This window comes from Megalobrama amblycephala, linkage group LG14, assembly GCF_018812025.1.
Source record: "Megalobrama amblycephala isolate DHTTF-2021 linkage group LG14, ASM1881202v1, whole genome shotgun sequence".
NCBI classification, from domain to species: Eukaryota; Metazoa; Chordata; class Actinopteri; order Cypriniformes; family Xenocyprididae; genus Megalobrama; species Megalobrama amblycephala.
In genome coordinates, this window is record NC_063057.1 from 50,047,923 (window position 1) to 50,073,059 (window position 25,137).

General features: G+C 35.3%; 2 protein-coding genes across 6 annotated transcripts in view; both read left to right on the forward strand.

Annotated features, from left to right (window-relative positions):
• The window catches only part of LOC125244785 (ATP-binding cassette sub-family D member 2), a 17,835-nt gene extending 10,754 nt beyond the window's left edge, over nt 1-7,081 (forward strand). For all 3 annotated transcript variants that reach the window (XM_048155031.1, XM_048155033.1, XM_048155032.1), the window contains 5 exons: nt 126-271; nt 1,060-1,205; nt 1,419-1,503; nt 1,589-1,714; nt 5,144-7,081. In XM_048155031.1, the coding sequence (XP_048010988.1) occupies nt 126-271; nt 1,060-1,205; nt 1,419-1,503; nt 1,589-1,714; nt 5,144-5,360 (720 nt within the window). In that variant the 3' untranslated portion in view covers nt 5,361-7,081. The remainder of the gene's footprint in view (nt 1-125; nt 272-1,059; nt 1,206-1,418; nt 1,504-1,588; nt 1,715-5,143) is intronic.
• Nucleotides 7,082-7,780: 699 nt separating this feature from the next.
• The window catches only part of LOC125244739 (kinesin-like protein KIF21A), a 65,234-nt gene continuing 47,877 nt past the window's right edge, over nt 7,781-25,137 (forward strand). For 2 of the 3 annotated variants that reach the window (XM_048154956.1, XM_048154957.1), the window contains exon 1: nt 7,782-8,095. In XM_048154956.1, coding sequence (XP_048010913.1) covers nt 8,052-8,095 — 44 coding nt within the window. In that variant the 5' untranslated portion in view covers nt 7,782-8,051. Of the gene's footprint in view, nt 8,096-25,137 lie in introns of all 3 variants that reach the window. The other variant, XM_048154955.1, reaches the window with a different exon arrangement.

The following is a 25,137-nucleotide window of genomic DNA, read 5'->3' on the forward strand; positions in this document are numbered from 1 at the left end:
GTACGGCTTGAGTTCACACCTGAGTCTGTCTAGCTAGCTATCTAACTACCTTGCTCTAAGTTATATACCTCTTACTTAACCATGTGAACTGTACTTGGTTTCCTGTAACTGGATATTGTGTGCAGGTAGAGGAAGGGATGCATTTGCTGATCACGGGGCCAAACGGATGCGGGAAGAGTTCTTTGTTCCGGATCCTCAGTGGCCTGTGGCCCGTGTATGGTGGACTACTGCACAAACCCTCTCCTGAGCACATGTTCTACATCCCACAGAGGTACGGACAACACTTACCCATGGTATCTCACACACATCTCTTCAGAATCAGCAGTATTACATGCCGGCATTCACATAGCACATACTGTACAAACGCTCTTATAAAACCTAGTCTGCTGTTGGGGATTTTTTTTTGTACCTTTCATAACCCCAGTTTTTTACAGAATATGGTTTGTGATTTTTAAATAATTAAATAAACAAGTTATGATACAAAGCATATACATTTAAATAATGTTACATTTAAATCACATTACATTTACTTCATCCACGAGGTAATAAATTGCCATTGAGGTAAATAGCTCACTAGGTTTCAGAAGAGAGCTACTGTCCTCCATCTCTATTCCATCTTGCAGACGTTGCATCGTCAGGATTTGACTGCTGTAACCAGAGTCAGAGACAGCGTAACTAAAGCTCTGTGAACTGCTGAGCAATAGAAACCAGAGTCCTCAGTAGTGAAATATTTACTGAGTCCTGCAGGTGCAAGCGCAGCGGTTAATATTTTATACACGGGTCGAGGGGAGAGTAATCTATCTATCTATCTATCTATCTATCTATCTATCTATCTATCTATCTATCTATCTATCTGTCTATCTGTCTGTCTGTCTGTCTGTCTGTGTAGTTAGCTATCTAGCTAACTTGCTAGCTATTTATCTATATATGTAGCCTGTAAATATTCTGTCAATCAATCAATCAATCTGTCTGTCTGCTGCACATATAATACCACACAACCTTACAAACTTCAGCCCACCTGGCGTAATATTAATAAACGTGTTTTATCCATCTCTCCAGACCATATATGTCCGTCGGGACATTACGAGACCAGGTCATCTACCCTGACTCTCTGGATGACATGCATGACAAGGGTTACAGAGACAAGGACCTGGAAGTCATTCTGGACATTGTCAATTTAAACCAGATAGTTACCCGGGAAGGAGGTTTGTACATGTAATTCCCACCTTGCATGACTCCAGTATTTCGCCATTTCAATCTCTTTTTCATCCATGAAAGAATTATTGTGAGTTGTATAATAAGCTTTTCACCAGAAAAAAATGACATTTCAACATAGTTATTTTGAAAGGCCAACAAAAAAATTCTAATCCTATAGAAAGTACGTTTTGGAGGTAGTTTAATCATATGTCTGGTTGCAGGCTGGGATGCAGAGATGGACTGGAAAGATGTTCTTTCTGGAGGCGAGAAGCAGCGTATGGGCATGGCACGCATGTTTTACCACAAGTAAGATGTTATTGCACATATTATTTTAATATATTGAAATATTATTGTTGATTTTTGTTTTTAATATAATTGATACCTTTTTCAGGCCCAAGTATGCTCTGCTGGATGAGTGCACCAGTGCTGTCAGCATTGATGTAGAGGGTAAAATATTTCAGGCTGCAAAGGATGCTGGTATCTCCTTGCTGTCCATCACCCATAGACCCTCGCTATGGTAAGAAACATAAAACTTTAAAAGCTCTTGAAATTACACAGCAGCAGAATACAGTCATCAGTCCTGTATTTGAGTCTTTAATACGGTTACATTCACACACAGTTCAGTTATTAACGGGAGTGACAACCACATTCTAAAACCGAACTCAACCCATAAACTCACATCCACTTTCTTGGAAAACTTGCACTGTGTGAGCGGAACCGGACTAGACAACTAGCTGTCTGTCACATCACACAGTGCGAAAGAGAGCTGCTTGGTGTTGCACAAAAGAGTGTCTACCGTGTGTTGCAGGTTTTTGTGTGTGGTTTCGCTTTGAGCAGTGTGTCATCTGAAGGTTCTAGATCCAGACTTTGTTCTCCACCGGATCTATTCAAGTCATTTTTGTGTTCTGCGCGCGACTCAAATGCTCTGCTTGCTCTCCACCCAGATTTAAAAGCTGCTGTTAATGAAGATTTGACTGATGATCTCATAACTCGATTGGACTCTTGTCATCTCAAAAGTGATAAGACTTTTCATTTTTATAGACGTTGTCATCTTTGATAATATATTGTTTTCTGTCGCTATGGTTACTGGTAAGAGAATACAGGCTTACCCCGTTGCACGTTCATACAGACAGTATTCGAGACACTAATGTAAGTTACTGTTTGAACAGGACATTTCGAGACTCACATCTGTAAGTAAATGCGGTTGTCAATCCCAAAAACTGAGAGTGTGAATGTAGCCAATATTTCAAATTAGGCAGGTTAAATTATTTTAAGGGTTAATTCACCCAAAAATGAAATTTCTGTCATTAAAGGTGCTCTAAGTTGAACATTGTTGATATTTCAAATCAACCCAAACAAACCCACCCCTCTCTTCATTGCTCTGCCTCCAAAACTCCAATCCTAACCACCTTGCACTGACTCGGTCTCGAACCCCTGCCCGTCCGCTGCTGGCATGCGAGTTGAGTGCATTAACAATGACGCTAAACACCGCATTCTCTAGCGGTCGTCAGTGTGCAGTAGTTTAACAGCAAAACTCTCACTATCTGGCCACTGTTACACACGCAATGCGAGTGGATGTCTGTTTATCACAGCTGACGCGCAACAAAATGCTTCACGAAAATAAAGCGCAGTTGATGAACGAATGACAAGGAAGCACAAAAAATGAACGTACAGTACACAAGAGTAAATGCAAAGTGTTTGTTGTTAGTCGCAAACAGCACAGCAGCTCCAGACAATCAAAACCCAGTGTACTCACATGAGTAGCGGGATCAAAGCAGCCTCTGCGTCTGTTTTCAGGCATTCCCACTTAGCGCTCTCCAGCACTGGAAAGTTTTTCTAATATAAACATGGGTCTTAAAGCACTTGTCCAGGCATAAACCTTCATTCCAGTGATATTCTTTTGAGCTCCCAAAAGACTCTTTTTTGTGTCCCATTTCTCGTTCTGCAGGGGTTTTTTTTTCTTATTTTCAAATCTCCCTCTTGCTCATTCTCTCTCCTCGACCATCATACACCCCCTAATGCTGATTGGTTAGACGTTTGTTGTTGGTATTGGCCCGACTAACTTCCAAACCGTGTATTTGAAATACTACTGAGTCCCCCTTTAAGTACTCATCCTCATGTCGTCCTAAACCCGTAAGACCTTCGTTTGTCTGCGGAACACAAATTAAGATATTTTTGATAAAATCCGAGGGTATCTGATCCGCACATCCACAACGACATTGCACTTTTTGAGGTCCAGAAAGGTACTAAAGACATTGTTAAAACCATTGATGTGACTACAGTGGTTCAACCTTAATATTATGAAGTGACGAGAATACTTTCTGTGCAAAAAACAAAACAAAAATCAAAAATCGTCAAAAACAAAAATAACAAATTCGTCTGTCCCCCATACAGTTATGCTATTTTCGTTGCAGAGCTTCAGTGTTTATGTCTGAACGCTAGCTCACGCATGCGTTGTGCTGCTCACGTGACCAGAGCCAGCCAATACTGAGCCGCCATTCAGACGTAAACACTGAAGCTCTGCAAAAAAATAGCGACAGGGGACAGATGAATTTGTTAAATAACTTTTACTTTTGTTTTGTTTTTTTGCACAAAAAGTATTCTTGTCACTTCGTAATATTAAGGTTGAACCACTGTAGTCACGTTGACGGTTTTAAAGATGTCTTTAGTACCTTTCTGGACCTCAAAAATTGCAATGTCGTTGCTGCCTATTTGTGGATCAGATACCCTCGGATTTCATTAAAAATATCTTAATTTGTGTTCCAAAGACAAACAAAGGTCTTACGGGTTTGGGACGACATGAGGGTGAGTACTTAAAGGGTTAGTTCACCCAAAAATGAAAATTATGTCATTTATTACTCACCCTCATGTCGTTCCACACCCGTAAGACGTTCATCTTCGGAACAAAAATTAAGATATTTTTTATAAAATCCGATGGCTCAGTGAGACCTGCATCCCCAGCAATAAAACTCCATTTTTCAATGCCTAGAAAGCTACTAAAAACAAATTTAACAGTTCATATGACTACAGTTGTTTAACCTTAATATTATAAAGCGATGAGAATACTTTTTGTGCACCAGAAATAACAAAATAGCGACTTTATTCAACAATATCTAGTGATGGGCGATTTAAAAAAACTGCTTCATGGAGCTTAGAAGCTTTACGAATCATTTGTTTTGAATCAGTGGTTTGGAGCGTGTATCAAACTCCCAAAGTCATGTGAACCATTGAAATTTCAAAACACTTATGGCGTAACAAAGCCTCGTTTACTGAAATCACATGGTGCTCTGAACCACTAATTCGAAACAAATGATTCATAAAGCTTCGAAGCTTCATGAAGCAGTGTTTTGAAAATGGCCATCACTAGATATTGTTGAATAAAGTCGCTATTTTGTTATTTTTGGCGCACAAAAAGTATTCTCGTCCCTTTATAATATTAAGGTTGAACAACTGTACTCACATGAACTGTTTTAAAATTAGTTTTTAGTAGCTTTCTAGGCATTGAAAAAGGCAGTGTTATTGCTGCCGATGCAGGCCTCACTGAGCCATCGGTTTTTATTAAAAATATATTCATTTGTGTTCTGAAGATGAACGAAGGTCGTACGGGTGTGGAACGACATAAGGGTGAGTAATAAATAACAGAAATTTCCTTTTTGGGTGAACTAACCCTTTAATGACAGAAATTTCATATTTGGGTGAATTAACCCTTTAAGAGACATTGCAAAATGTGCCTATAGGAGTCTGGGTTTTTTTTTTTGTTGTTGTTGTTTTTTAAATTAATGAATGCAAATACTTATTGAAAAAACATTAATTAATAGGGAATTGTAGGGAATTTGTTTGCAATTGTTGTCCTTGAAGGTATATAGCAAAAAAAATGCATGGAATGCATTGTACATACATAAACTATATATTGGATTTCTTCAAATTACCATCCACCCATCCACAGGAAATACCACACACACCTGCTGCAGTTTGACGGCGAGGGCGGCTGGCGGTTCGAGCAGCTGGATACAGCCACACGGCTCTCACTGACAGAGGAAAAACAGCGCTTAGAGTCTCAGCTCGCAGGCATCCCTGAAATGCAGCTCAGATTGAATGAACTGTGCAAGATCTTGGGTGAAGATTCGGTCCTAAAGACGGTGGAAAACAAGAATGAGGAGTAAAAGAAACCGGGAGATGCTTGTTGTTCAGGAAAACTCCTGTTTTGGTACTTTTAAAGTTTTAGCAATGATTTTAACATTTGATGTGTATACGTGACAATTCAGTACTGAAATGGAAGTTTAATAGGAATTATCCCTTTTGTTTTATTTTTTGTTTTTATTATTTAGTTTTGTTTTGCTTTTTTGTTTTAGTTTGTTCCTTATTTTGTTTTGTTGTTTTGTTTTACTTTTTTGTTTTGATGTTCAGTTCTGTTTTTTTTTTTTTTTTTTTTTGCTTTGCTTTTTGTTAATCTGTTTTTGTTTTGCTTTTAATAGTGTTTTTTGTTTAGTTTCCAATTTTCTTCTTAATTATTTTGGTTATACCTTTTCAGCACTTTACTGAACCAATTTCTTTCCTGGATTAACTCTTTCAGCTAGTTATTATTTAGGTAGTGTAATTCTAAGGCTAAATTGCTCATTTTTATTGACATTTTAACCAAAACAACTTCTCTCCTTATCTAAATACAAAAATGTGCTATCCTGTGGTAACAGGATAAATAGGTAAAGAGTGATCAAACTTTTTTTAGTTAAAGTTTAAGTTAAAACCTACACATTTAGTAATGGAAAATGGTGTAGGTCATTTACAAAATCAGCTTTTATGCAATCAACCACTGAAGTAGCTCGAAAGAGAAAATGATGCATGACTATCTATAGGTCATTGTGTGAGTCAGCTGGAGAGCTCTGGGTTTAAGACAGCAGGTTTCTGGTTTTCTGAACAAATACAATATGCTGGATACACACACTGAGGGCACAGGACACAGGAGGTGGTTCTGTTGTGTCCACACTCAGCTGACAAAAAGCTAGAGAATGTGTGATTCTGGGTCACCGAACTAAATGAGATACATGCTCACCACAATTTTATTTTTTTTTTCTCAGTTCCACTGTCAAATCGTATTATTTAGTTGTTTTGAAATGTATTGCACATATGTCTATCTTCATTTAGACTGATATACTGTGAAGTTTGTCTAACAACTGTGATGTTTATCTTTGTGTTTATTTTAATATCAAATACAACACATACATTTTAAAACTTTTTATTCAAATACTGAAGAACTGTATTTGTTTTTATTATTGTTTTGTTTGAAACTCTAATTGGTTGGAACATTTAATTGAGGTTAATTAATTAATTTAATTAAAGGTACGTTTTCTTTGCTTTGCTAATCTCAAACAGCTATGTTGGACACGACCACCATTACCTTTTAAAGGACATGAATTTGACAAGGCTGTCAACCTTAAATTTGCACTCCTATGGGTGTGCTTGTATGTGTACACAATTATCAAAGTTTTAATCTAATCATCCCAAAAATGTAATACTTTTTTGATATTCCTTTATCACCTATGGAATATACTGACCTAGGCTGAAGAATTGGACTTAGGGGGGGATAAAATCATTAGGTTAGGAAAAACACAAACAACTGTGGACATACTTCTACTGTGTACAAACTACAAAATTACTTCATTTTTATGAAACTACTGAAGAACAAAAACAATTAAGTTTTATTTGTTTGTATACCTCCTCGCCTGTATGCTAGGTAATATTTTTGAACTGATGGGAGTGTTTTTTTTTTTTTTTGTAAACATGCAGTTGAATTACATGTGGATGAGACTTGACTCTGTCAAGTATGTCAACAATCAACAAACAAAAAAAATCTGCCTGTAAATAAAATAAATACTACCAAAATATAGACATTGTTCTATCTATCTATATCTATCTATCTATCTATCTATCTATCTATCTATCTATCTATCTATCTATCTATCATCTGACCATGTCTATTTATCTATCGTATATCTCTTTTTATCCATCATCTTTATCTATCATCTGTTGATTCCTATCTATCAATCTCAACAAACAAAAGAAATCTGCCTGTAAATAAAATAAATACTACCAAAAATATAGACATTATGTTTTATCTATCTATCTATCTATCTATCTATCTCAAGAAACAAAAAAAAAATCTGCCTGTAAATAAAATAAATACTACCAAAAATATAGACATTATGATCTATCTATCTATATCTATCTATCTATCTATCTATAGGCACACGAGTCTCATTGCTAAGCGCAGTATTGCATATGTCCAAAAGGAGGTGCTGTAAGATTTATCCTTCTGCGTTTACAAAGAATTTGACATGCTTTTTGTTTAGATACTTTAATTAAATTAAAAGAAAATTTATAAACAATTTAGTAAATAAATAAATATAAATGTAGCTAAAAATGTATATTGGTCTGGATATTTTACTGTTTTGGAAAATGTGCATATATATTGTTGTAATGGATATTTTCCATGTCCCACGTAACCTGCCTAGCCTGTCATTTTGTTGTAGAGAGGAGGGCGTGGTCTAACGTGCAAGATGAAGGTGTGGCGTGGTGATGTCATACTCCAGGAGAGAGTCGCTCTTCAGGACAGATGATTGTGTGTGATCGCAGTCAGTCAGCGTTCAGCTCATTAAACATGTAACGTGCTGCGCCGAACACGAGATGTTTTATTTCATATTTGCATTATTTTCCTGTCAAAAGAGCGCCCGTTTGGATTATTTTAGCTTTATAATGGCAGAATAGACGCCTGGAGGGACGCTCTGTGTATGTCTGCTGCATAAGCCGATAAAGAAAAGGAAAATCAGCTATATTTATCCCGTGTCCTGACCGGGAACATGTCTTCGGGACAGGATGAGAGCTCAGTGCGCGTGGCTGTCAGGTATATTTCTATACATTCATATATATTATATAGTCTACAGAAGAGCCTATAAAGTCTCACTGATGCTCCATATGGGCCCGCCTCTTATGTACCTGCTACAATGTCACACCATCATCAGGGTTTTATTTTCCGTACGAGGTCATTGTGTTTACGTGAACGCCTTGTGTTTAATAAATGTACGATTATATGCGTACATGTGGCATTTCTTTTATTTTTGCCTTATTTTTTAATTCTAAACTGTAAGGCCTTATTGTGTTGCTAAACATGGATCCTTGATGTAGAATAAAGTGCTAATAAGGTAATGTTAATTAGCTGCTGTTTTACAGTGCTATAAGATCATATGGATTATGGGTTGTATATAGATTGTTAGATATATTTTCTTTTATTTTACCGTATGTTCTTTTCTCTTGTTTAAGAAGTACGTGAATACTGTTATGTTACAGTATGGCTGTAAGGCCTCTTTGTGTTATAATGAACTCACGATGTTTATGCTAATAATGGTCTTTTTACTCTACTGATTTATTATTTAACAGGATCGGATTCTTATATACAGTAGCTACTTTCTTTATTATAGTTTTAGGCTGTATTTTAAACTCCAGATGCATCATACACACAGACACTCAAAAGCATCTTTATTGTCATCCAATATATTTATTTGTTTCTTGTGCACTAGTTGAACATGTTGTGTAAGATGACATGCGCATACATACATTTTATTTAAATTTATGTTATTTTACTTTCATTTTTATGTTGTAGTTATGGACTTATTGTATTTATATACATGGACTCCTAATTCTTTAGATATGTCAATTTAACATTATATGTTGACAAAAGCCACAAAAGTGGGCCCAGAGTACTGTATCTAATGTTACAGTAAAGTTGTAAGGCCTTTTTGTGTTTATAATGAACATTTAATGTTTTATAGATATTCAAATATAATACTTTGTATACATACATCATTCTGCTGAGGCCTGTTGAGTTGAAGTGGCTCTACTAGATGACAGGATCTCATATTATAGTCAAGGTTTAGGTTGCAATTTGAGATGCTTATACATTTTTAAAGCCATTCAAACTCCTTATTTCTTTTGGCAATCACTGAATGTATTTGAAATTTGATTGTATTTTAAAGTCACGGTGCAATCAAAATTGACAAATGACAATTCTTTTTTTATGGAATATTGCAGTATTTATTATAAAAAAATTTATCCGGCGTGAGGGCGGGACAACCTATCACTCACATGAGATCACAGCAATTGCAAACGACAACAATCCAATCAATTCCCCATGGACAAAATCAAGTCTCGCCCTACATTTTTTGTTGTTCGAGAAGCAATTTCACTTGGATATACATCATAATAGGGAAGAAAAGACTATCGCAACGTCTGTTTCATGCCGTTTTCAAAGGGATAGTTCTCTCATAAATGATAGTTCACTCAAAAATTATTATATATCAAACTTGTACATTTTTATTTTTTCTCTGTGAAACACAAAATAAGATTTTAAATAATGTTTTTGTCAGTACAGTGAAAGTATAATGTAGTTTTGGACCCCACTGACTTTCATTTTAGATGGACAAAGTTGAATTGTTATTCAAAATATCTTTTCTTGTGTGTGTGTTTGACAGTTTTATTAAAGTATTGTTTACTATTATAAAATGTAATCAATTTTTTTTTTTTTTTCAGTTTTCAATTTAATTTCAGTTTAAATTTTAGTAGTTTTATGTGCTTTGCCATTTTTACTAGTTTTTACTAGTTTTTAGATTTATTTTATTTTATATCCGTTTCAGTTTTAGTAATTTTAGTACTTCAGTTAGTGTAGCCAGGCAATACTTTAAATTTCATTTAAGTTTTCCATCTAATAATGTTATATAATTATCTACTGAAAAAATCCATACAGGTTTTGAACAACATGAGGATGAGTAAAGCCTCGTTCAGACTGTCAATCCATATCCTATTTTTCTGCATATCCAATTGGACTCAGATTTAATAAGTGTGAACGGCAAAAATATCATGTGAAATGCAATTTTTACAAATCCGTTTTGAGATACATTCATATGTAATTTGAAATCCTATTCAAATTGCATTTCTGAAAATCCATTTCAGTCTGACCACTCTGATTTTGCATAGTTTATGTCACTTTCTCACACCACGTAAAATGTAAACATGACAGACAACAACAACAATAACAGCTACATGGAGGGGTTTGCAATATAGGGGGTATTGCAAACCCCTCCATGTAGCTGTTATTGTTGTTGTTGTTTGCGTATGCCTACCAACACAACGTCATTGCCATAGAAACCAATGCAGATATTCTGGAAAACTAAAGAGGACACACAAATCAGATCTGAAGAGTTGCGATACACAGTGTGGACACTCAATAATTTAGATTAGATTCCAATTGGATACACAAATAATTGGATTTAGACTGACGTAAACAACCTAAATGATGACAGACTGGGTGAACTATCCCTTTAAGTAGTCCAAGTTAAGCAGTTAAAGTCTTTGTGTGATAATATCTAGGAAATGATATAATCTTCTTCATTAAACACATCCTTGTGTGACCAAATTGAAAGGAATAATTATTTTTTGTGGTTGGAAAAGACTGTTGAAAAACAAAGGCCATCTATATACATTGTACATGCCTCAGGAGCTCTGGTTACTGGAGCTGACAGACTTTGACCTGCAACTCAGTTTGCTCAATGTTTGGACTTAGGCCTAATGTTATTCACTCCACCTCTTTTTATTCTGCTGTCACATTTCTATGAAGGCATCATATTTGTCTATGAAAGCCTGTCTGAGAGAGAATTTTAAATGTGCTAAAACAGGTGCTGGATGTATTGTGAACACATGGAAATGAGCTTATTTAGCACCTGGACAGAATTGAGAATCTAAGAATTGAGTCTTTTTTGGATTTTAATGATGACAAATGAAGAAAATGTGCATATAGTTTACCACAAAAGTAAATGTACTGTCTTAAAATAGTCACAGGTCTTAGTGTTTTTTGCTTGGTGGGCATATGAACAATCCAATACAGATCACATTAGTATGTTAATCTGTCAAGATCAGATTAAGCAAGCAGGTCACACAAAGACATTTTTTGGACATGTACCTTGGCTGATGTATTGCAAAAATGTTGTTGCCTTGTATTTTTGTTGGTCACAACAGAAGTTTCCTTCAGATATCTGCAAACTAAATATGTTATTATTCAGAGATAAACATGTTAACATTTACCTAACTTAACTTGTTCCGCAATATTCTTTTCCAAGAAATCCACATTTAGCTTATTTAGCTAATTTAGTAGAAGCAGTTTTGTTAAAGGTGCCCTCGAATGAAAAATTGAATTTATCTTGGCATAGTTAAATAACAAGAGTTCAGTACATGGAAATGACATACAGTGAGTCTCAAACTCCATTGTTTCCTCCTTCTTATATAAATCTCATTTGTTTAAAAGACCTCAGAAGAACAGGCGAATCTCAACATAACACCGACTGTTACGTAACAATCGGGGTGTACGCCCCCAATATTTGCATATGCCAGCCCACGTTTCCAACATTGTAAAAGGCATTAGACAAGGGCAGCCAGTATTAACGTCTGGATGTGCACAACCAAATCATCAGACTAGGTAAGCAAGCAAGAACAATAGCGAAAAATGGCAGATGGAGCAATAATAACTGATAACATGATATTTTTAGTGATATTTGTAAACTGTCCTTCTAAATGTTTCATTAGCATGTTGCTAATGTACTGTTAAATGTGGTTAAAGTTACCATCGGTTATTACTGTATTCATGGAGACAAGAGAGCCGTCGCTATTTTCATTTTTAAATACTTGCAGTCTGTATAATTCATAAACACAACTTCATTCTTTATAAATCTCTCCAACAGTGTAGCATTACCCGTTAGCCACGGAGCACTATCAAACTCATTCAAAATCAGAAGTAAACAATATAACAGTATACAATACACACATAATCCGACGCATGCATGCCGCATGCATGACGAACACTTTGTAAAGATCCATTTTGAGGGTTATATTAGCTGTGTAAACTTTGTTAAGGCACTGTTTAAGGCAAGTGTGAGCTCTGTGGGCGGAGAGCACGGGATTTAAAGGGGCCGCAGCATAAAATCGGCGCGTTTGTAATGATGCCCCAAAATAGGCAGTTAAAAAAAATTATTAAAAAAAATCTATGGGGTATTTTGAGCTGAAACTTCACAGACACATTCAGGGGACACCTTAGACTTATATTACATCTTTTAAAAACATAATCTAGGGCACCTTTAATGTTATACCTTATGTAGCCCCGCCCCTTTTCAGGTCTGTGCTTGTTGTGTTCTGTCTTCCGGTTTGTATTTCCACAGCATGAAGGTGAGATCTTATGGATTAAAGGTGCCCAAGAATGCTTTTTCACAAGATGTAATATAAGTCTAAGGTGTCCCCTGAATGTGTCTGCTCATGATACTGTAACTTTCGTTAACTCTACATTAAGTAAATTCACTTCACCAGCTAATGGTGACTTCTTTGACAGTGATGGCATGGAAATATACAGAGCTACAGCAAAAACAGAAGTTCAAAGGTCTAGGTCTATAGTTTAGCTAACATTTAGTATTTTAGCTAATTTAGTAGAAGTGTAGCTAATGTTATAATGTTGCCAATGTTTAGTAGGGCTTGGATAATAAATCGATGCAATGCGCAGCGATTTGTGGATCGATTCTTAGATTTTCCAAATGGATCGCGATTCTCTCTTAAATCGATTCTGAGCTTAGTTTTTAACAGCAGATGGTGCTCTAGGCTAGTTTTTAACCACACGTTCAAATGCTCACAAAGAAGAGCACTGAAGAGCGCTCTTGCGTTCGGCTGAGTCTGAGAATGTACTTGCACCTCAGAATTCTTTTATGATGCGAGATTAATGTTAGTAGGCCACTGCAAACACCCTTGTTGTTCGCTTCAACCTTTTCCAACTTTATGAATGATTATTTTATAGAAGGTTCAAGTGGTTCAAATTGGAAGCAAGCAGAGTAAGGCTGTTTCTAAAGCACGCAGTTCCATCTTCTGTTAAAAACTAAGCTCAGAATTGATTTGAGAGAGAATCGTTATGCATTCGGAAAATCTCAGAATTGATCCATAATCATTTCCCGATTCAAGATGCATCGATTTTTTTTTTTTTTTTTTTTTTCGCCTCAGCCCTAAAGATAAGCTCATTTAGCTAATTTTGTACAAGTTTAGCTAATGTTGTAATTTAGATAATGTTTAGTAGTTCAACTAATTTAATTTAACTAAATTGTTACCTAGTTTTATAGTTTAATGTTCAGTAATTTAACTTATGTGACGTCATTTAGCTTATTTAGCTTATTTAATAATGTAATGCTGTAGATTAGCTAATTAATTAGCACTCATTATGGTAATGCTGAGAATGAAACACGTACATGTTGCGTTATAAATTACACATTTCGGATCACAATTGAACTGCCATATTTAGAATCGTACAGTATTTCCTTATTTATTTGAATATGTTTCAGGCCTTCAGAAGTAGCTTGTGTTAATTTCCAGTTTCTTACATTATCACACTCACTGCAAAAGCCCAAAGGATCAGTCTGAAGATATCACAATGTTTGTTCAAGAGTACATTGTTCAAATGTACTCAGAATTGCTTTGTGGAATGTCTTTAGACTATATCAGTAGATTTTCTCTCCACAGGGAATGACATCAGTGTTTTGGTGCCTGGCTCAGAATCATTAAGACAGTAGCAGTCTTTATGTCCTTTTAAAATGAAGTAACAGTCAAAGGCTCAGAAATTTAGACCTTCAATCTGCAACATTAATGGAGGACAATCCATCATTCTTCTTTGTTTGTGAGGCCAAAGTCATGGCAACTGTTTAATTAGCATTACATCGCTGACAGAATCTGTTGTTAGTAAAACCTCTTCTGATGAGGCCCAAAGGCTTGTGTTTTTACTGGCTAGAAAGAGACAAGATTCTGTAACATTTCAGTAATTTTTAGTTTAGCCAGCCTGTGGTTAGTTGTTGATACAGTACCAGTCTCTACCTGTTACTGTTGCCTTCTTAAGCATTTCATTCATCTTGTGTTCAGAAACTCTTGGATTCATTCATCTGTTGTTCTCCCAATTTGACTTTAAATAGATTTGTGATACTTGGATGCTGCTCTTTGGGAACATCCTTAATCAGAAACAGCTGGTGTATTTTGTATTGTGAGTTGACGGCTTTTCGAACTAGAACCTATTAAGGGTCCAAGCATAGCCATTGGAAAAACTCAGCTGTTTGTGTACTTGTCAGGTCAGTGCACTTTCCACTTACTTACTAAATGACACATTAGTCTTTTTCAGAGTTTTGCGATTGACACACAAATGTGTGTGGAACTGAGATGAGCTTTCTTCTGTATGTTCTTTTTTCTGATGGGGTTTTAGTGCCATGTTAAAATTATTTAAAACCTAAGAATAAAGTTAAACATTGTGGAATTTTAAGTTGTATTATTACAAGAATAAAGACAGAAAATTAAGAGATTAAAGACTTCTTATAGTATTAATAATGTACTTAAAGAAATCCTAATATTATGAGAAAAGTTATGATTTACACAGGATTTAATCTCATAACTACAATGACAACATGCTCAAAATACTTTACAACTTTATTCTTGTAATGTTATGAATGTTAAGTATTTGACAGCTTGTCTCTAATGACTTTACATGTGTAGTTTCTGAGCAGTTCTCTAATGGCCTGCAAGAATCCACCATTGGTATATTCAATACCACCAGTCACATCATTAATATTTTAAGCTCCTGGTCTTAACAACAGGATACTTTATCAAATTACTCTGTCGCATTGGTCTGAGGTTTATGTTGCAGATTAATGTATCAGTGTTTGGTTATAGCATGTATGTAGTTTATCACTTATTAGACTTATCAGTCTGAAAGATAGTGTGGCAAAGATCTCTTGAGAAGCTGAATCAAAATCTCAGATTTACACCCTTTCATTGTTTAAAATTTCATCATAGTTATGAGATGTAAACAGCCTGGTTAGCTGCTTGCTGAACAAGGTTGTAAGTGGGTCAATAAGCAGTAAAGCAGTAAGGCCCTGATATATTTCAAGCGAAATGAAGAATGAACTGGTGTGATGTCATTTCAAACAAAATCAGGAGCTCCGGCTGGTAAACACCTTTGAAACACCATTGGTCTATGGTGATTACGTATTAGGTAGGTGTGCACTGAGGCTCCACCTTCTTTGATGTGGAAATCTTTTTCGGTTCATTTAATTGTTCAGTCCGTCAACATCAGACAGCATCAACGTTCATCAGCAGTGTGGGCAGCATCGGGATGTTTGCTAACAGTATACCGCTGTTCACGTATTTCAAACTTCTTTTTACCTCAAAAAGAAGAACTTAAGAGCCTTTGCTGGTTAGGTATGTTTTAAAGCATGGCAGCTGGTTTGAGCTGGTTTATGCTGGTCCTTATTTGGTCATGAGCTGGCTTAAGGTGGTCAAGTGCTGGTCCTAAGCAACAAGTTCAGGACCAGCTTAAACCAGCTCATGACCATCTAAGGACCAGCTTAAACCAGCTGCCATGCTTTAAAACATACCTAACCATGCTTTTTTTCCAACAGGGTTTTTAGTCCTTAAATTGACTTAATAAAAATGATATAAAATTTTCTCAATTGTATGAAACCACCATGAATCAAAAGCCATTTCTAAAACTTGGCTCATTCAATTGACACTTTTGTTTGTCATTGACCCAATTTCATGTCGCGCTGCATGATTGCAAAGTGATTTTTCAATATGCACCTTTATTCTGACTGGGCATAATGGTTACAGATTTTCAAAAAAAAAAAAAAAAAAAAAATGGGCAGACTAGATGCAGAGCTCCACCTACTGTTGCAACGCCAATGGATTTTTTTTAGGTCTGCTCATGATTATTCATGAGCCAGTTGAATAGAGCCAACCTTAGGAACCATCTGTCATGTGAATTGATGACTCAACAGACTCACGTGCACACAGGATTGGGTGGTTGTGTACACAGAGACGATGTGATTAGTGCAAGGCTTTAGACAGATGCTTTAATGTTTAATCAAGCATGGGAGACATCTGTGCACATGTTAAATGCCATTTTGACGAGACAACAATTTTCACTACAACTATTCTGAAAAGCCAACGATATGTACTGTATATCTTTCCAATGTCACTCATCTCTTATTTGGTGCTTTTTTTCTGTCCCTTTGATTCCCACATATAATTTCTCTTGTTTAAATAGAAAAGTTTAGGCCCTATTTAGTTTTAGGCTTTATTTAGGCTCTATACTTCATACAGATATCCTGCACACTTTATCTTTGAATATTTTTGTTCCAAAAGCAACTGATTCTTTCCATTTGTTATTGTTGATGTTTTATGCCAGTGAGCTCATGGGAGCAGATGTGGGTGGATGTTTTGGGTCTTTGTTTTCATCAGTTGTCATCTCTTTTTCTCCTGCTTGACCCATGGTAGGACAAACGGACAGCATTTCAGTCACCTGTGACCTTCCTGTCCGTAACCTCACATGTGTGCAGTGAGACCTGTAAGCAAACAGTCAATCAGTGTGGACACTTCCTGTATGTGTCAAGCCTACTTAATTTGCACTTTCCAGAGTGATAGAACACAACTGATGATGCTGCAAAAATATTCCTCAGGAGACAATCTCATCCTGATAAGATGTTAAAAAAGTGTCCGAGTTCGAAACAATTTACCACAGAAGATTACTACAGAAATAATTCAATAGAATTTCGATTGCAATAGATTTGTTCATTTTGTACGCATAAGTCATGTTTACAGTAATGCATTTATAGAAGTCTGGATTAGACATGAAACCCTGATTTATAAAGTTCTGCAAATAATTTTTAGATTAATATTTAGGTGTATTTTTTTGTAATAAGGAAAATTTATCAGTATAGGGCTGACATAAATAAATAAATAGCATTTTTAAAATGTGTTAATTAAAAAATGCTGTGAATATCTTGAATATATTGACATGAATGTGAATTTAATGTTTTGTGTAAATTTTTGACACCATTCTAAATTTAATAGTTGAAGAAAATTGAGAATGTTAAGATAAGTGGGACAGGAGAGAATCTCCATTAAGGATTTTTACAGACATTGTTTAAAGTAGCTATGTTTTATTCTAGGTTAATTTCACATAAGATAATAGTTTATCTAGTACTTTAAATACAATACAAGATACTTTTTCTTCCAATTCTTTAAAAAAAAACATTTGTGGAATGTAGAAACAGAGATATTGGGGGAAAAAAGGTTAAAACAGAGTGTTTGCTTTTTTAGAACAGGGTGGGAATTTGATGTCTGAATGCTACTGCTTCCTGTGTCATAATGTGTAAGAAAAAATGCTTGTTTGTACATGTTTTTTTGTTATTTAGCAAGAAATGAAATATTCAGTAGGAGGCTATGAAATACAAAACTAATCTGTGCAAAGCCAATATTTTTAATCAGGACAATACAAACAGATAATGTGATAGTTTTGTTGACTGTTCAACAGGCGGGTAAATCCTCACATCCCATTTTTGGCCACTCATTTACCCGTGAATATTCTTTTCCTGCTTAGTTTACAAAACCTTAGATGACCTTTCATTGAATAAGACGATTTCTCTGAACAGGACGTATTTTACAGCAGTTCCAAGGGTGTAGTGATCGGGTTTCCCTTTTTTAATGTTTGAAGAGTGAACTCGTACACACACACATATATGTGCAAAAGGTAAGAGTGTAATCAGAATTTTGACTATCAGCAAGTCTTGGCCACTTTGTAGCTTAGACCAGAAATGTACTCTATCCAAATATGCAAATGCAGATGTAAATACTTGGCGATTGCATTGCAAGCCCAATAGATAACTTCAAATGTCTATATACCATTAACCAGTGTTATTATTCATTTGCTAGCTATAAACAAACACTTATCTCCACTATAGCGCCCTCTATGGCAAAGGTGAGAATGCAACATGTCTTTCTTTATAATATAAATTTAATTCTGAAACATTCTGGGGTGTGACAACACTCCAAAAGTTTTAGTATGTTGATGAATATGGCAATGTTAATCAGTGCCGATCCTACAAAAAAACGTATGAAAAACGTATATAAATATGTAAAGGGAAACCCATTAAAACATGTTTAATTGGCAGTAAAAACAATTAAGTAGAATTAAAACCAAATTTTCATTGACAGCTATAAATAAATGCTTTTTGATAGTAGTAATGCTCAAATTCACTTTCTAAATGCTTAATTTACTAACTAAATTACAGCATGATAAATAATAATAATAAAAATAATAATAAATGCTAGGTTGTTTAAACCCAAATTTGGGGTCAAATATGGAAAAATCCAACCATTGGGTTACATATTTTTAATTACATTTTTAACCCAATGGTTGGGTTGGTCCATTTTGATCCAAATCAACAACCCAGCGTTTATTTATTTATTTTTTTAAGAGTAAAGAAGGCAGGTAAACGAAAATACATAAATAATTCTCTAAATTAGCTAATTTAATGTTTTTAAAGTAGTCCTACCTGAGTCACACAACAGCTTGTAATACTGAACAGGAATGTTTATTTCTTATATACATTAAACCACATTTGATTATTGATGTGTACCAACACAAACTGAAAGTTACATGTCATCATTGGTCATTTCTAATGAAACATGGTGGAAACCTGGACTGGAGTTACTGCTTTACAACTTGCTTATGAATTTACTACTTTGACAAGAAGACTAAATAAGAAATTGAAAATGTTACAAAAATACATACTTTCTTCGTTGTTGACACTTTTTGTCTGTTCAAGAAGGATAGTTTTGTTTTGTAGCCATAGCCATGTCAAGACGCATATGTTATTATCTCTCGCACTGCATGATGTCTGAGTTTGAAACTGTTATTGAATCAAAATAAATCATTAAAATATTTCCACATGACTCCGCCAATGTTTAGTAGACACCATCTTTTTGCATGTTATAAAGAAATATTCACGCTATGGTAAATTATCGTCATGTTTATTTTATATAGTGATGAGCAAGGGGGGCCCCCTGGTGGTTCGGAGGCCCTATGCAACTTGCATAGCTTGCGTATAGGGAAGATCGGCTCTGATGTTAATGTATTTGGTCTTGTTGGACAAGATCTGCTACGTTGCTGCTGCTGCAAAGCAAGTATGGAGTTTCTACTGCTAATAGATACATAGACACACTGCTGTGAGCATGTAAGAAATGCTGCTGCTGCTGCATAAATAAACATACATAAATCCCTTTGCAGATCTAGGCAGGTGGAGCTGTGGGAGGTCGAGGGGTTCAGAGGATCTCTGATAGCACACTGCAGGACTAGCTTACAGCAAACAATGACCCAGATTGTTTAAATGTTGAGCAAGCAATCTCATCAGCCTGCTCCCTCAAGTACATCCTCTTTGAATTCTATGGTTTTATGTATAAGCACATAATAAAAATCGTCTGTTTCTTAGCAGGTCATAAAATTATGTAAACACAGCCTCAGATGAACAAAAACACATGACATTTTACACTTTGTCATTATTTAGTTTAACAAAAATAAGTCCAAAATGGAGAGGCCATTCTTCCTAACAATGTTGCTTCAGTTCATTGAGGTTTGTGTGCATCTGTTTATGCACAGCTTTCTTAAGGTCCCACCACAGCATTTCAATCTGTTGAGGTCTAGACTTTGACTGGGCCAGTGCAACACCTTGATTCTTTTCTTTTTCATCCATTCTGTTTTAGATTTACTTGTGTGCATGGGCTCATTGTTCTGTTGCATGACCAAATTTCAGCCAAACTTTAGCTGTCAGACAGATAACCTCACATTTGGCTCTAGAATACTTTGGTATACAGAGGAGTTTATGGTCGACTCAATGACTGCAAGGTGCCCAGGTCCTGTGGCTGCAAAACAAGCACAAATCATCATCCCTCCACCACCGTTGACAGTTGGTATGAGGTGTTTGTGCTCATATACTGTGGCCAAACAACTTCACTTTGGTCTAGTCTGTCCAAAGGACATTGTTACAGAAGTCTTGTGGTTTGTTCAGATGCAACTTTGCGAACCTAAGATGTGCTGCCATGTTCTTTGACAAAAGAGGTTTTACTGCTTATTGTGCTTAAACAGTCAAATACACACAAAATAATATCAAAATGCCAGTCTTGGCGAGTATTCACAAAAATGCAGTCAGTTATGTTTTAAGTGAATGTAAACAGTTGAGAAAGAAAATGCATGTTTAACAGTGTAATGGATCTGTGCATCAGCCTAATATACCTGCTGGCAAATAATAAAATAATAAAATATAACAAAATATCTACATGGCAGTTTTTCCCCATGGTATCAATGTCAAAATTGTGGCCAGTGAAAATGCTGAGTGGTTAGTAATTTTAAAAAAACACTAGCCACAGTGGCTGATGAGCATAAAAGTTATCTGAACCAATTATTTAGCAGATTACTAACTTTTTACCCCATCACCTGCATGACGACATAATTAACTGTATTGATGAACCAATATGGTTTGACACATTGAATGTGCACACAGAAATGTGCAACAATGTGAATGCGGTTTTGCAAAAAAGTCATGAGTAGTTAGTTAATTTCTCCAACGATGCATGTACTATAGTAATTAAGCAGTGAGTTACATTGTTGTATGCAAAATGCACACCTTGACTATAAATTTTAACTGACCAACTAATGTAAGGTTCTTTCCAACCCAATCTCATGGGAAAACCTAACTATTTTACGAGGTGGTGATTTCATAAGAATTTGCATGTGAATCATACAGAAACTTATGATTTTTAGAAAAGTTGTAAGCATTAGGTCCACCTCAACATCAGTGGGGCATAAGCAAGTGGATCATATGAATGAGATTGTATGAAACAAAATGTTAAATAGTTTTAAATGATTTTATGTGTTGGTTAAATGTGTTGGTTCTTTCACTAGTTTTTTCTCAGAATCGCTTTGTCTACCAGCCTCGTACCTTGTAAACAACACACTTTTTACTGTTTGTGGGCAGACTGATTAAAAACCTTTAAACCTTGACTTCTAGAAATTACGTAAAGCCACCCAATCAGATTGTAGCTGTCAATTTTAGCCAGTTCTTATCATTTTTGTGTGTAATCTTTTTGACAGGTTTGTGGGTGTGCCGTCTGAGCTTGAGACAAGTTTATTGGGACCATACAGGTTGAATAGATGAAAGTTATTATATTAATTTTTATAATAACTACAATTGTCATGAAGTGCCATTATAGTTTTTCTGCAAAAGTGGGTGTTGTAGAAATCACATGTCTGTTACCTGATGTCTATTACTCATTACTAGCATTATCAAAGAAATCCAAACCGATCAGTCTGTTTGCAATCGGACTATCCAGAATCAATGCAAAGTGTGTTATCTTGGTTCATCCGTGTTCTTGTTGTGTGTTGACACTATGGATTACATTTTTACTATTTAATGCTGTTATAAACCAACATTGGAATTTTTTTTTTTTTTTTATTTTGATTTGATATCAGTTTTTACACTCTACTTTCTTTGAATCTGAGGCAAACAGTCTGTTGAACAACTGGTCGTGACTGTGGTTGATGTAGTTGAGGCAATGCGTTTTGCCTTTGAACTACATTTTTATGGTAGAATTCGCTTATAGTCAACTGAAAAATTCTCATTAGCATATTAAGAAATTATGCATTCATCATGTGAACTGCTAATAACTTATAAGCATTTTGTGAAGCCTTAAACTGCAAATTTTTGTCTTAAGCCACAGCCACAGTCTTTTGATTCCAAAGCCCCCTCATTTTCAAGACAATATTCAAGGTCTAGAAATAGAATTGTGCTGTGGATGTACACAATGACTCAAATTGTGTGGTTTGTTGGAGAGAAGTGATCGGATTTTCTGATAAACAATGTAAAAAATTGTTGCCGTCATTTTGGTTTTGGGTTTAAGCACCAAATCATGTTGAAGAAATACAGAAATATCAAATGGTAACGTCTGCTCTCATCTCAGAAATGAACAATGAATCAGCTGTTAATGAGGCTAGGAAATAAAATGTACCCATAATACCATTCTAACAGGGTCATGTTTTCCAGGGCAGGATACATCGGCACTTCTGTCGCCATCTGGTTTATTGGTTAATTGCAATATATTTTCCATGTTATGTTCTTTAAGTTACCTGTTATGCTTAGCTCACTGTTTGAAGTCATTGTGTGCTCATCTGAGAAGTTTAAAAGGGCAAATGATCCCTAGCACGCAAACTGGGCCTTTTTATGCTTCAGGGTAATGACATGACTAGAGATAACTGTTAGACCTGTAGAACACGGTTCAATCCAGTTAAGCTACTGAACTTTTCTCTGGGAAAGAGAAGGCTGTGCACATTTCTTTGTCACTGTAATCATAGTAATGAGGCCTGTGGGTTGAGGTTAATGCATTCAGTCAGAAGCTAAGCTTTATATTATGCCTTGTGAACATTGTGTGACCCAGACTCCTGCTTAACATTATGGTAATAACAGCTTTTAACAGGTTTAAATCAAGCCTTCTGAAGAGTTATGATTGTTTTATATGATGAACTGATTTAATTTAGGCTTTTATTCACGTATTCATGTAAACATTAATCATAGAGCTCATAAAATATGGTAAACAGAAGCTCAAATGTACTTGTCATTTGTGTTTCCAAAATTAATGAAAGTCTCATGGGTTTGAAGCAACATGAGGGTGAGTAAATGATGACAGAATTTTCATTTTTGGTTGAAATGTCCATTCATTAATTCTATTAGTGATTATTTTAATGCTTTTGAGGAAGAAATTTGGAAAATCCAAATTTAATTCTCATTGCTTTTTTAGCATTCTGTTTGCCAAATGATAATTTCAGATGTCAACAGATATTTATTAAGTATCTTTTTAAGAAAACAGCTCTTATATTGCTTTTATAGAGCAGGTTAATAAATAATAAACATTTTAGGCTCAATATTGCCAGTTTCCTATTTTTTCCTCTGCAAAAGCCAAAAGCAGAATCAACCACTATGTGTATCTGAGCAACAAATAATAGTCATGTTTCATTTGTGATTTTTTTTTTTTTTTTTTTAACAAATTGTTTGAGTGACTGATTCAATGACTCACTTATGAGGAAGTCAATTTGTTCCTTGATGATTCAGTGTTTTTGAACTAATTGGTTTAAAGGTGCCCTAGATTATGTTTTTAAAAGATGTAATATAAGTCTATGGTGTCCCCTGAATGTGTCTCTGAAGTTTCAGCTCAAAATACCCCATAGATTTTTTTTTATAAATTTTTTTAACTGCCTATTTTGGGGCAGTTAAAATTTTATGCCGATTTTATGCTGCGGCCCCTTTAAATCCCGTGCTCTCCGCCCACAGAGCTTGCGCTTGCCTTAAACAGTGCCTTAAAGTTTACACAGCTAATGTAACCCTCAAAATGGATCTTTACAAAGTGTTCGTCATGCATGCGGCATGCATGCGTCAGATTATGTGAGTATTGTATACTGTTATATTGTTTACTTCTGATTTTGAATGAGTTTGATAGTGCTCCGTGGCTAACGGGTAATGCTACACTGTTGGAGAAATTTATAAAGAATGAAGTTGTGTTTATGCATTATACAGACTTCAAGTGTTTAAAAATGAAAATAGCGACGGCTCTCTTGTCTCCGTGAATACAGTAATAACCGATGGTAACTTTAACCACATTTAACAGTACATTAGCAACATGCTAACGAAACATTTAGAAAGACAGTTTACAAATATCACAAAAAATATCATGTTATCATGGATCATGTCAGTTATTATTGCTCCATCTGCCATTTTTCGCTATTGTTCTTGCTTGCTTACCTAGTCTGATGATTTGGTTGTGCACATCCAGACGTTAATACTGGCTGCTCTTGTCTAATGCCTTTTATAATGTTGGAAACGTGGGCTGGCATATGCAAATATTGGGGGCGTACACCCCGACTGTTACGTAACAGTTGGTGTTATGTTAAGATTCGCCTGTTCTTCGGAGGTCTTTTAAGCAAATGAGATTTATACAAGAAGGAGGAAACAATGGAGTTTGAGACTCACTGTATGTCATTTCCATGTACTGAACTCTTGTTATTTAACTATGCCAAGATAAATTTAATTTTTCATTCGAGGGCACCTTTAAATTATGATTCTATTACTCACTCATAAAGACAGCCACTTGCAACCACCTACTGGTGTAACAATAAAATAACTGTTGCATAATAAAATAAAATTAGAATTGTAATACATTTATTTAAAAAAAAACGTGTTAATGCAAACGGTTTATTGTTTTTTCACAGTTTTGTGTATGTATGTATTTATATATACAGTATCTCACAGAAGTGTTTAGACATTAATGGCTGTGTGTTGAGTTATTTTGAGGGGACAGCAAATTTACACTGTTATACAAGCTGTACACTCACTACTTTACATTGTAGCAAAGTGTCATTTCTTCAGTGTTGTCACATAATAAAATATTTACAAAAATGTGAGGGGTGTACTCACTTCTGTGAGATACTGTGTGTGTATATATATATATATATACAAGACCAATTTATATATATACACACACACAAATATATATATATGTGTGTGTGTGTGTGTGTGTGTGTGTGTGTGTTTGTGTATATGTGTTAAATAAAATAAAATGCACAAAAATGTGGTTATTTATTTATTTAATGCCAATGATATTTATTTCTGTTACCACAACAAAACTTATGTGTATTTTAGGTTCAAGGTGCAATAGCATGAGCAATAGTTACTCATTCTTGGTAAAATGTTGCATCTAAAGTACAAATAGAATCACTGAACAAGCATGTTTCAAATAAGCACTGGGTGTTCAAATGAACCTAATTCTCAAATCTGTCAGATGACTCACCAAAGTGTTTAGTGGAAGCTGTTGAAATGGGAAATGTATTTCACTCTCATAAATGTCTCACAATATCTTTTACAGTATGTATAATTACACACACAGAGGCGTAGTATGGTGTCACATTGACATCATTTGTGGTTAAGGGGTTTTTGGAGTCCGTTTGGG